At 37.7% G+C, this 13,197-nt stretch overlaps 1 protein-coding gene across 4 annotated transcripts in view; it reads left to right on the forward strand.

Annotated features, from left to right (window-relative positions):
* LOC126866766 (uncharacterized) overlaps positions 1–13,197 on the forward strand; it is a 48,003-nt gene that overhangs the window by 20,926 nt on the left and 13,880 nt on the right. For all 4 annotated transcript variants that reach the window (XM_050620706.1, XM_050620708.1, XM_050620707.1 and 1 more), the window contains exons 2-6: positions 8,437–8,714; positions 8,838–8,914; positions 11,198–11,411; positions 12,739–12,873; positions 13,028–13,057. In XM_050620706.1, coding sequence (XP_050476663.1) covers positions 8,638–8,714; positions 8,838–8,914; positions 11,198–11,411; positions 12,739–12,873; positions 13,028–13,057 — 533 coding nt within the window. In that variant the 5' untranslated portion in view covers positions 8,437–8,637. The remainder of the gene's footprint in view (positions 1–8,436; positions 8,715–8,837; positions 8,915–11,197; positions 11,412–12,738; positions 12,874–13,027; positions 13,058–13,197) is intronic.

Below are 13,197 nucleotides of genomic sequence, written 5' to 3' on the forward strand. Positions count from 1 at the left end.
TTCCAAGCTCGGCTCTGTATTTGCGCCATTGTGCTCCACGTGTATCGATGGTTGGACACTGTGGACACGCTTCGACAGTTGCGCGATCGACAGACTTGCTGGGATTAAGTTCGCTATTGTTGCTTGGTTACGCTTTTTGCAAATGCGTTCTGCTACGAATCACAGTTTTTTCTGTATTCCGCTTTTTCAATATTTATCGATTATACTTTCTTGAATATTTATTCTACGTGTATTACGTGCGCAATATTTATATAATATGTTTGATATTTTGTCACTATATTCAATATTTAGTTTTGGTTATTTTGTGGTAAATAAATTTGTGAAGTTTAATGATCTAAAATTTGCTACTTTCAACGATTTTAAATGGATGGTAATTTTGATTTACTGGTATTGATATTGTACGATATTGCTTAAGATTCGCACAGTTACAGTTAGTTGATCATGTTATCAGGTTGATCAGAGATATAGAATATATCGAAATGCTAATGAGAAACTGTCGATAAGTTATTTGACACGGCTGATTTTGACGATGGAAACGGATCAATGGCAGAGGATAACTAATGCTCGTGTTCGACGTTCCTTTATGCTTGATACGCGATTGGAAGATTGCGAGCAAACTCGTTTAAAACTGCATCCAAGCTCACGCTATTTTATTATCCCTAAATCCTACATTTTATACATACTCGCAATGCCATAAATCTTCGTGCAATCCGAATTCGAATTCAATTGCATTTCAGCTTCCATAGAGAAAAATTTATTCTAAAAATATATGAATTGTGGAATCAGAATAATACGAGAAAATAATTCTTTAGAATTTCCGACATTTAAAACATTTACATCGTAATTTCAACGTACACAAAATTCTATCACAGATTCACATTCTCAGATTACTTCGAACTTTACTAATCGACGGATCAGTAAATTAACAATCAATCGATAAAATCTCATAACAGCGTTAATTAAAATCTCAAAATGTTTTGTCTAACACACATAATATATCCATGAGAGGTGTCTATACAGGTGTTGGATTATTTTCGTGAGCGTGTGTATGTACTTACATGTCTTTTTATAGCAGCCTGTATTTCCAATTATTACAATTTACTAATACGAAATTTACACGCAAATTAATTACAATGTTTTTCACAAAGTAATAAACCAAACGACAGAATCCCAATAGAATTCCGTACATTGACTGGCGAACGTTTGACGTTGGTTCGCGTGTGGCGTGTAGGAAACATTTTCACGGCCTCGAATGGTATCGCGCGTAAATACACACGACGTGACGCCCGATCTAGGCCAGAAACGACGAGTACCTCTGACTAAACTGGGCCACAGTGCGTCGGCCTCGTGTCTAGAAATACCATTGCTGGTCGTTCGAAACGACCAAAAAGCATTCCCGATTAAAATTGCTCGGGACCAGCCATTCAAGAATTTACAAAACCGCAGTATCTCGATACGAATCTTTGTGAAAAATGTAGCAGAATGACAGATTTTCTTTAGAAAAACCTTTCCTTCGTTAGTATAAGGTGTTTTAGAGTGGCGATCGATATTATGTTTATCTTTCTGCAAGTACGACTGTGCATTTGGAACTTTCGTAATTTAAAAGAATTTTTATTTCATCGGAATATTGTTTTTGTTGTATTTAATAACTTGCATATTTTTCAATCCAGCTCCGGAGTTAAAAACTTTAAAGCTAAAGCCTAGCTGAGGAATTTTTGCAAAGTGTAATTTCTCCCTTGTGGTGTCAATTTCCGAGAAATGATTATGAGGCGTTCAAGAGATAATTTGAACAGCGTGATAACGAAATGTAATATGTCATACGACAGGAATAAATATTGTTTTTTTTTTTTTTGATAACTGCTACGCAACTGGAATTGATTTATTATTCTATTCGCATCACTGTCATTACATTACGTTCATCGATATGAAAAATGAATTTAACCAAATCGACGATCTCGTAACGATACGATGAGAAACGTGGAAATTAAATGTATCTATTGTTGAACAATTTGATTAAATTGGCAACAATCGTGTCATTAATGTCGATGATGAAAATGTTCTAGTATTACATTGATATATAATACTAGATATAGTAGTAATAATAATATATAACGTATATAACGTATACAGGGTGGTTGGTAACTGGTGGTACAAGCGGAAAGGGGGTGATTCTATGCGAAAGAAGAAGTCGAAAATATAGAATAAATTTTTTTTTTTAATTTTTCCATCGAGGCAACAATCTACAGTGAAATTCGTTATAACGAGACGTAAATTCAAAGTCGATTTTCTCGAAAACAAAGCCTCAAACGAAAAATTTTTATTCTATATTTTCGACTTCTTTTTTCGCGTAGAATCACCCCCTTTCCGCTTGTACCACCAGTTACCAACCACCCTGTATAATAATATAATAATAGTAATAAGTTTCAGTGATATAATTTCGTGTGGCATTCCGTATTTCATACATTTCAAACTATTATTCACAGATTTTTCTTTTCTTCCTAATGTTTTCACATTTTTACGATCTCATTTTATATTATAACAAATTTTTCACTGCTGGTTCCTAATTAAATACCAATTTCTCCTACATAAAGGATAATTTAGAAGATTTTTGATATATCAATGATGAATCAATCAAAGAAAGAAACAGGAATGAAAGGAGCGATAATGCAATTCTCGAATAAGTACGAAGGACGAATTCTCAATATCGGTCTATAAAATTTTCAATGTTCTAGTGTAAAAATAGAGCTAGATAAATTTTTACGGAAGCGAAACTGTCTCGCAAAAGTATCGTCGTAAACTATCGCTGAAACTTCCGCTCGCAGCTTTCTTACCACGTCACGTATTTGTTGTTTGAAACTTCGAATTGCGTTTAGCAGGGAAAAATGAATGGGAAAAGACATATCCGGGTGAGTTTCGAACTCTCTTTAAAACTTCCGCCATCTGACTTGTACCTTCGACCCTTCTGGGACAGACGAACATACAATACCCTTTAGAAAAGTTACCTCGGAGAATGGATCTGAATTTTTACAATCTCTTGCCACGATTTTATAATTCTATCTCTCGGTTCAATTTTCTCGTTGTTGGATTTCAACGAAATATCGCCCGAAAGGAATCAATTTCGAGTTTTCGCTCAATGTGTTTGCATAGAGATTTACTCGAATCATAATTTTCCTTTTTTAACCTCGCTATATACCTTTACATCTTTTGTCTTTAAACATACAATCGATATTCCATCTCCTCCGTATTATCATCAAACAAAAATAATCTCCCCATAATAATTCTATCAACATTCACCTCAAACGATCGACCAGAAGAAGCTAAAGCAATGCTCCGCGTACACCCCACAATAACAAAACCCTCTCCTGAAATTCTCCAAACTTTACACGATCGTACCCTCCACTACATTACCTTCCGTACAACACCATCAACTTTATCCGTGTAAATCTATAGGTTTTATGCTATCGTTAACTTTAATGATATCAACCAGTAAACAAGAAAATATTTTCTACAGAGTGGAAATTTTTATACAAGCTGGTATTATTTAGGATATAATTAACAAAATCGAATTTCCATAGAAAATTGCTTAACCCACCAAGTATTGTATAAAATACTATAATTTGCATATTCATTATTTCTTTGAGAAGTTTCATTAATAATTTAATATGGACCGATGAAGAGGAGATTACGTTTCTTTTAAGTCAACCTTAAGACTAAACTATTCTCACGAAACGAATTAAGATTCTTAACACCTCAATGTTAAGCGACGTCTCTGGCACATCATTGTAGGTTTTGGCATGGGAATCGCAAGGGGCGCCAGAGACGTTATTTGACGTCAAGAAATGAAACGAGCAACAGTCGCTCGAATTATCCATAATAATCTAATGAATAGTTTCTTCTGAGGACTTGGTTGTTGCTTTGAAATATTTTTGGTCACGTGTATAATATTAGAACCTCTACGAAAATATCGATCTCACTCTCGCATATTTTTCAATCATTCGCGCTAAACATTTTATACTCGCGTCTTAAAATAGTCTAAAATGACAGCAAATTACACGTTATTAATATATTTAGCGTACTAATTTTGCTCCGAGAGATTCCATTAAATATCATAATAGACACCTACAACATTGTTCTTAAAGTTAGCATCGGACCAACGTTGGAACAACGCAAACGAACGAACGTCTTTCGACAGACTGATTTCACAAACGTTCATGCAGACACGTTCGTCTTGGCAGCGCAGTCTGACAGCCAACAAAATAAGATCACGAAATCGTGTAACCTGAGCTAGCTCGCGCGAGTAATCAAGAAAAGAATCGTTGCCGTCTGTCACGGAGTGTCACCATTTTTTCCACCCTCGGTCGTTCCACCCTCTCACCTAGGTTGCCCGTGCGTAAGCCAGGTCGTTGATCTTCGCTCGAGGAAGTGTGCACGCGGCCTTCGCGTCCTTGACAGTGGGACGCGCGAGCGCGTCCAGTCGCCGAGGGCAGCCTGAGGAATTTTTGTTTTCTGTCAGCTTCCTTTGTCGGCAGTTTTAACCCCCGTGGTTCTTCACTATGCATTTGCACGCGTGCAAAAGACTATCGTGAATGAATCATTTTTGCGGGCCAGGGAATTCGACGAGGATCGGACGAGGGAGGCTTGTCGAAGCGTTCACGAGTGAAGATCGACCTGGCGATCAAAGTTCACTGCACGGGATTTTGGTTAGTGGTGCAAGAGATGGATTTCGGGTTGTATTAGGTCGTAACGTATAGGATCTTCGATTTATTTAGTTAAAGTAAATAGTTTTCTAATCATTTTTATTGTACGACGAACAATTTTATTTAACACTGATACGTATTCCTTTAGAAGAACAATTACAAGATAGTTCTTGCAATAACAAATTGGCAATTTGTGGCAGTAATGTTTGATGATTATTTATATTATGTGAGACACAAACGAATAATAAACAACGATGCAGAAATTTAATCGTACGCGATTTAAATCCTGAATAAATAGTATCGACACATTTTGATCAGTGAAAATATTCTTATTTCGGTGAAACTCCTCCTTTTTTACATAATGTATCTCGCGATATTGCATGCCCAATGTGCATCCTAAGATACAACATTTGAATATCGGAAAAATATTAAAAGTAGAATATTTTATGGTAAATAATGTAAAAATGGAAATTTCCATCATAAGAATCGAGTGTGTCCGATTACTGGAGATATTAAAAAGTGTTTGGAAATTCAGGAATTATATTAAACCTAAAAAAGTGAAGGCCACATTTGAAAAGAGTGTCTAAGCTAACTTTCATTTTACTTCTAAATACGCATAAAAATATATGCATATTAGGTACACTAAATATACTAAATATAATATCTAAATATACATCTGCACACTATCTAAATAAACCACAAGTTTCTCACTTTGTCTAGTTTAATAGCCAGGAAAGTCTCCTCGTTGACGCTCGATAAATCATTTTAAGTTATATTTCAGCTCCTCCAGATTCACGAGGCATCCGAGCACTTAAGATAAAGTGGACGTTCGATCAATACGGATCGGTTATCGTTGCTTTGCTTAAACCATCAACCATCACGCTAGCCAACCCCTTGACGAAGGTTATTAAGTTTAAAGTTTGATCGGCCGTCTCAACGAGGAATTATGGAAATTATAAAACAAGTCCTCCTCTTCGGCAACAATTTTCCACGGTTTCAATGGAACTCACGAACGTTTAAAACACGTCAGAAGCATGCATTGGTTTGAACATGTTGCAAAAGAGACATTCGACGAAGTGTTTACAGTGTCGGCGACATCCAATCTACCTGCTGAACGTTTGTACGTACGGTCTAACCCTCTGCAAGCTGAGACTTTGGCATCGTCAACAGAACAGCCCTTTCATTTCGTCAGGATACGATACAAAGACTTGCGTTTCATTTGTTTGGCTTTTACACATTACCGGTATCGCACGGTTAATTCTTTGCGAATCCGGGAAACGATTTAATTGCCGAATGCTGAGAGATTTGCAGGATTATCGTAAGCCCCGTTTTACTCGATCAGGTTTCAATGCGATTTAACGTTAGCTGTGTTGATAGTTTTGTTAATACTGGAGATTATGCAGAATATATGTATAAGGATTTAGTAGAGCGATTAGTTCAGGATGGATTAGGAATTTGTACTTTTCAGTATAAAGAATTACTTCTACTTTTTTTTTTTAAACACCATTGTGTATCTATGGTTGTAAGAAAAACGCTTTATTTTTCCAAGTCATGGAAACGTATGCGCAAAATATGCGATTCTATCTAAATAAATAGGAATTTGATACTTCGAACAACCTCGTTTGATGGACAAACAGTAATATCTCACTATATCTTCTTGTAATAATTAAAATTTGTTCAGTTTTGCAACAAATACAATAAATCATGCTGGGAGTTTTCAAGGGAGTTAGAACTTGTTTCTTTCTGTTCTTTAATATCTGTTGCACTTGTTTCAGAATTTATATAATTATTCTTCTTTTGTACTATAGCCCAAAAACCTAGATTTTCTTTCAAATTTTTAATGCTCAGAATATCGTTCGTTATATGTATGTCGGAGATGAAAGGACATCGGGGCTTCCCTTTTGGAATTTTGGGAAAAATCCCAATACCCTAGTGCAGACTTTTACTATAGCTACGCTTAAGTAATAAAACTAAGAAATAGTTTTAATGTTCTAATCCGATTTTATGACGATGGGCTTGGGCTGGAAGTGACATAACGGGTCATTGAACGTAGCCACGGTCACGAGAGGGACTTGACAGAGGTACCTGACAGAGGTATGGAATAATTATATAGCTCTCCTTAAAAACAAGGAGAGGTTCCACTTGGACTGCAGGTCAGTTCATGCAGATAAGTTTGACTTGTACATGGAGTCATACGTGTATCATATCGCATTCGTCATCCCGTTGACCGTGGATTCGTTATCGAACCTGAATTCGTTGTCATCAACATGCCCTTATAGCCTTTTGTAGTGGCCACATTTGTACCAATAAATATCAGCTATAATCGCGATGGTAAATTTGAGCGAAGGTTCATCGAACGCCCAAAATTCCAACCTTAACCCGACATGTAATTATAAATATTCGTAGGAAATTCTAGTTTGTCATAAATTACTCGAGCAATTTGTGAAAATTTATAGTATTCGAGGCATGAATACCGCGTAACAATGTTGGGAAGTTAAAAAGCAACAGCAATTACAACGGGCTAAATCACTGAGCGGACTTGCAAACCGGCAGACGTTAATTTCCACTTGACTCTCGAACTCGGCTCTAATTAAATCCACTTTAAACTCGAATCGTTTCGTCGTCGCTACAATTAGAAGTCACTCGAAGGTGTGCGGGGGTGGTCAACCTCCTTTCCGGAAGACTCGATTGCAAAGCATTCGCGAATTTCGAGGCCAAACTTCGTTAGCTTGCCGTTTCCAACGGGGAAGCAAATCAGGGCAAACAGAGAAATTCCCGTTCCCGCTCTCCTCTCTCGTGAAGAAACACACGCTGAAAGTTTTTTCCTGCCTTCCAGGCGTAGTCCATGATTTAGCGAATTTGGAAATAATTTTTTCTCCGATAGAATATACAGATATTTTGTAGATATATACGTATTGTCACGACGAGTCAAAGAATTCTGAAAATCAAAACATTCGAACTACACATTGATCGAATGAAAAATTGCTATCATTTCAGAGTTGTTCTGTTAGAAGAAGCGTTTCATGTAAAACAAGACACCCGATTATTTATCATATTGTGCATTCGTACTTGTTATTTTTATCATACGTTTTCGTACGTTTCTTGCGTAGGAATATCAGTACAAAGAAAGAAACGATGTTGGAAAAGCGTTCTCGTTGTATTGAAATTATCGACACCAACGTATCTGTAAAATGCAGAAAATGAATCAAAAAATGCCAGAACCTTTCGTTGATTTAATATTTGCCAAGAAATAGAGGGAGTTTACGAAAAGTTTGCCTCCATTCGGGGTACTCGCGTAGAGAATGTTCTGTATATAACAGTAACATTTCTTTTTATTTTTTATTTGTTAAAATTACAATCAATTCTCGCGTTGAGAATTTTCAGTAATTTTTCTGGCGTGGTGCAGTGACATGGCTGATTATTTATAATAAGTTAATACTTAATAGTAACATAAAATATCAAAAGATCAATAAAAAAATACAAATACTTTTCGTAAGTTCAATATTTGCCAGGAACCAGAGAGTAAGAGAGAGAGAGAAAGAGAGACGGAAAGAGGAAGACAGGAAAGACTCATCTCCCTCCACGTAAATCACATACAATACACCTTTATCCACTTCAATACGCGGCTGAACGGTTCAAGCACCTTCTGGACGATTCAACGATTCGAAGGGGCTGGTTGCTCGAAGCGGCTGATCAATTGTCTCGTAAATCGAAAGATTCTGTTCTTTTTTATTCGTAGGGTGCCTTCGACGTTGAAAATTTGCGGACAGGATGGCAGGATCGAGCCGGGAACCTCGGCCAGACCCTAAACGACAATCTTCATCCCTCGTAAGTCGTCGCGACAGACGAAGCTGGTCTTCGTTCGATTAAAGGGCTGCTTCGAACGACGAAGGGAGAAAGAGAGAGGAGGGGTGGTGGTTAGGTTGGCGTCGCGATCGAGATGAGCGATCTACAGGCCACTCTCGAGTTCTCCCTCGAGCTCTGCAAGTTCTACAATGTCGACCTGTTCCAGCGTGGGTAAGCGGATTCTCCAGCCATCCTCGTGGACGGAATGTGTGCGCGACGGCTGGCTTGCGTAATTTGCAACGGCTTACCTATCGCCATCGCCTCTAAGCTTATCGACGATTTCCAATTTCCCAGGTATTACCAGATACGAACTGCCCTCAGAGTGTCGCCCAAACTGCCTGTCAAGGTGGAGGTTAACCAGTTACGCAACCGTGAGTACTTCTTTTGTATTTCAGTGATTCCTCACGAATTTTCGATAGCGTTGCAGATTCGGATAGGCTTAGGTTTAAAATACTACAAATCAGTGTGTAAATGTTTATGAAAAATAAGTTTTCCTAAACTTCTTCCATTATCGTTTGGTCGTTTTAAATGTAGTAGACGGTAGAATCGCGTTTGTACGAACAAGTTAATGCTCAGGCCCTATCATCCTAAGTACGATCGAAGGTAATTTCGTGTTATGTCCGGTGACTCTTTACGTAAACCAGGATCCATACCTCGGTCGAAGCGGCTACTGGCTATGATTAGCCGGATCGCACTAATCCTAAGGAACTGTCATAAAACTAAGCATTTGTATCTTACCGTTAGAGTCCTTAATTGTTATAAAATATATTCAAGTGGTGACGTTCTTTATGATTATTGCTCCATCAGGTAAGAAATGAGAAGGGTTTTTCTCATGGTGGTGGTGCCACCAACACCCAGCAATAGTTTTGCCTCTGCGACAGCATCGTAACCGAACTTCACTGGTTTATCTGCCTTAGATCAGTCAACATCTTTTGACTGGTTTTTCATCCGTTGATCAATCAATGTCTTGACTGGTTTTCGTTCATCGATCAGTCATCAATTGTAACTTACTATTTACACGTCTTTCAGAATACGTCTATACGCACGACGCGTAACTCTTTATATTCACAAAGTTGTTGGAATAAAGTATATATTATAACCTGTTACTTCGATGTTATAATCAATCAACCACCTCTATTATTCTAAATGAAATAGGGGGTTGACCAATTCGTGGCATCGATTATCGAATCGTAACGAGAATTTACCACTCTCGTTGACGCGATCTACCGCGAACAATCGAATATTTCGTAATATAAAAGCATAAACACTGACTCCCATAAGGAATATATTAATATAAGCGATCATTTGTTTTTGCTCGAAATAAGTATTTAAATTCTAATATAATCGAACTAATACGAAAGAAGCTGTCCTTCGTCCTGTTCGGACAAACGAGGTTCTACCGCACAGCAGAATTCTATTTATCAGAACGAAATTTCAGTTAATACCCGATTAATTGAACTTTTGCCGATTGAATTCACTCATCTGAATATGAGGTGCTATCGTGTGAGCAAACAATAGTAGATAGTGAGAATAATGGGCGAGGTTTCCCAACAAGATCGGATAAATGGAATTTTTTGTCGTACTTAAAACGTGGCCGAATACTTCAATAACAAGCTCTATATAACACTAGAACAACATTTCATTCAAATAATCGTCAACTGTGACATCCACGCGCTTCGTTAACGTCACCCACGCACCCATATCCTCTAACCAAACTAACAATCTCCTGGCCATCTTTCTTTCTACTTGAAAGAACGAAAGAAAAGAAGCAAATGGTAACCGAGTTTCCAGAAATTACCAGCCCTTTGCCGCGACAACGCGTGTCCGGCGAATCAAAGAACTTTCCCCGTGGAGGCAGAAACTTCTGTGGCACCGATGGCGGTAGAAAACTCGCTCGAGTTCACCCCGTCGAGTTAGACAACGGCTGCGACTAGAATTTCCAACTAGTTCAAACCTAGCTTGCACTCGATAGCGTTAGAAAGTTCCCTGAATCGCTTGTATCGCGTTGCCACCCTTCATTGTGCATCGAAACTCGAGCTTCTCTCTTCTATCTCGTGAAAACGAATGACAGAAAGAAAACCACGAGACGTTCAATGTGAAACGAGCGTCTCTCAAGTCTGACAGGCAATCGGAATTTCGATTTGGAAAATTAGACGCGCGGCCATACACTGAACCAGATTTAAACAATCTGTTATAAAACGTTCCAACGTTAAATAGTGAAAGACTACTTTTTAATCGACGAGTATTTTAATCCTCGAATAATATCGTTAGGTTACAAATAATAGTAACGTATGTCCGATTACTGAAATTTAGGGTATTGAATTTTATTTTGTATTTTATATGCTCCGCGATGGAGATAAAAATGAATTAGAAATTCGAAAATTGAGCGATCCAGGTGAAAATTATTACGGTGCCCAATAAGCCCAACGGTACCATGAACGCAGAGTATTTAATTTGATTTTGTATTTTACATTCTCCGCAACAGAGGCGAGTAAAAATAAAATTAAATTAAAAGTTCAACCCTAAATTTTTACTGCTCCCACTAGTCCAATGATACCATGAAAGTTAAGAATTGCAAATACGTAAGTACTTTGCGGTACTTTATCCGATGTGTAGATGCAGAAGAAACTTCAACCGTACGATCATTGTTCTAGACTCGTTGGAGGCGCCTGGGACCAGCAAGCGCTTTCAGATCCTCTACAGAAACGAAGAGGTGACACTCGGCACCTCGGTCTTATTCCGAGCTCACGTGCTGGTGCACAGTCACAAGATCGAGGAGGTTCTCTCCCGCACTCACTTCAATCTCGGCGTCGAGCTATGGTTCAGCGAGCCGACGCAACCAGGAAACATGGCCTGCGTGTCGTCTAGGTAAGATAATCGTCTTGGTGTATCTCGAAACGTACTATCATCTCGCTGTACCACTGTCATTTGGTAGACGGTAGTGATATGTTCGCTGACCGCGACGATCGTTTGAACGTCGCTCGCGAAAAGAAACGATATTGCGGTTTCGTAGGATTGCTACATGCGACTTGCTATACGAGAATCGTGAGAGTCTGGTGTTTGTAACGTAACGAAGACAGCGAAGAGAAGAAGTAGTTACGTTTGAAGTTGATTTGTAGACTCTTAAGCTGCGTCTACGCTATATACTAAGATACATTATACGTATAGCGAAGTTGTATAACACGTTAAAGAAACCAAAAGAAAAATCTTATGTAATAACGCTATGCGTATATACAAAGTATTTTAAAAATAGATGATTAATTTTTGGTATCGTGTTCTATTCATTTGAAGCACAAAGGGATGTGATATGAACGCTTAAGTTTAAAGATATTTCTTTTTCAAGATATAAATACTTAATTACAGGAATATCTGTCACACGTAGATGACGAGCATTGTTAACATTTTGTATTTACAAGAATAAAATGTAAAATGTTGGTAATATTAATTAATTACATTTTCTTCGTGTGCACCCTGCACCGAGACAATGCATTTGAAACACCAAGTCGCGCTAATTAAACGTAAGTCACAACCGTAAACTTGTCATGACCATTATTATAATGAAATCTAATTTCGTTTTGGTCTCTGAGAAGCCATATTGGTCAGCATTATTTTCTTCATTCTACTGCTAGAATACGTATGATTAGAATATTAAATTACATTTATGTATAGGAACAAGCATAGAAATTACGAACGTCCTATATGTTTTGAGACAAATGTTCAAATTAATGAATTTACGTTAAACTAATAAATAATAAATAAATATAATAAATAATAAATAAACAATAAATTTGACGAAGACCAGTCTTTGTGAGAAAGAAAGTAATAAAGGCCAAAAGAGTATTTCCCATATGTTTCCCAGAAAACGACAGAAATTCTTCTAAAAAAATTGAACATTTAATTACAGGAAATTTTGTAATTCGAAGTAGGCAGTTGTTAAAATCACATTACAATTTCCGTAACATGGTTTGAATATAATGCACGAGGAAAAGACGTAATGCTTAGTTGTTGAAGGAACACCGACCTCTACAACTTCCATAAATTTCTTCCGCCCATTATGCCTAGGCAAAAGTACACGACAAGAAAGCAGAACTTCCCCACAGACCTAATAGATGGAGAGATCGATAACCTTGGCCGCGTACGCTTTCATGTTCTACCTTGAAGGTTTGACGAGCTTCGTTTGCTTTTTGCTTTGTAGGGCGTTGCAGCTGAACTTCGCGCCCACGAAGGGGCTTCACTATCATTTGCCGGTGCTCTTCGACTACTTTCATCTTGCCGCCGTCTCCATCACGATTCACGCCTGCCTCGTGGCCCTTCATCAACCTTACATCAAGTCGGTAACAAGTTGAATATTTTCTCTTTTCACATTCCATTCTCATAATATGATTACAAAATATTTTTATTTACGTACGTACACGATTGTTAACGATGGAAATTTCTCTTTTCTGCTCACGAACGCTGATTTCGTTGTACCGTGTTGCGCGTAGGAAGAGCATACTTCATTATGTCCAGAGCTGGTAAGTTTGAAATTTCGTGTTTCTTTTATTTTTTTACAATGAAACTGACAAATTTATGGACACAGTACTTTTAAGGAGAACAACGATTTTTCTTCGAGTTTTCTCTCTTTTGATCAAGTTCATTTCTTTTTATTTTCAAT

Source organism: Bombus huntii, chromosome 6 (assembly GCF_024542735.1).
Source record: "Bombus huntii isolate Logan2020A chromosome 6, iyBomHunt1.1, whole genome shotgun sequence".
Classification (NCBI taxonomy): Eukaryota; Metazoa; Arthropoda; class Insecta; order Hymenoptera; family Apidae; genus Bombus; species Bombus huntii.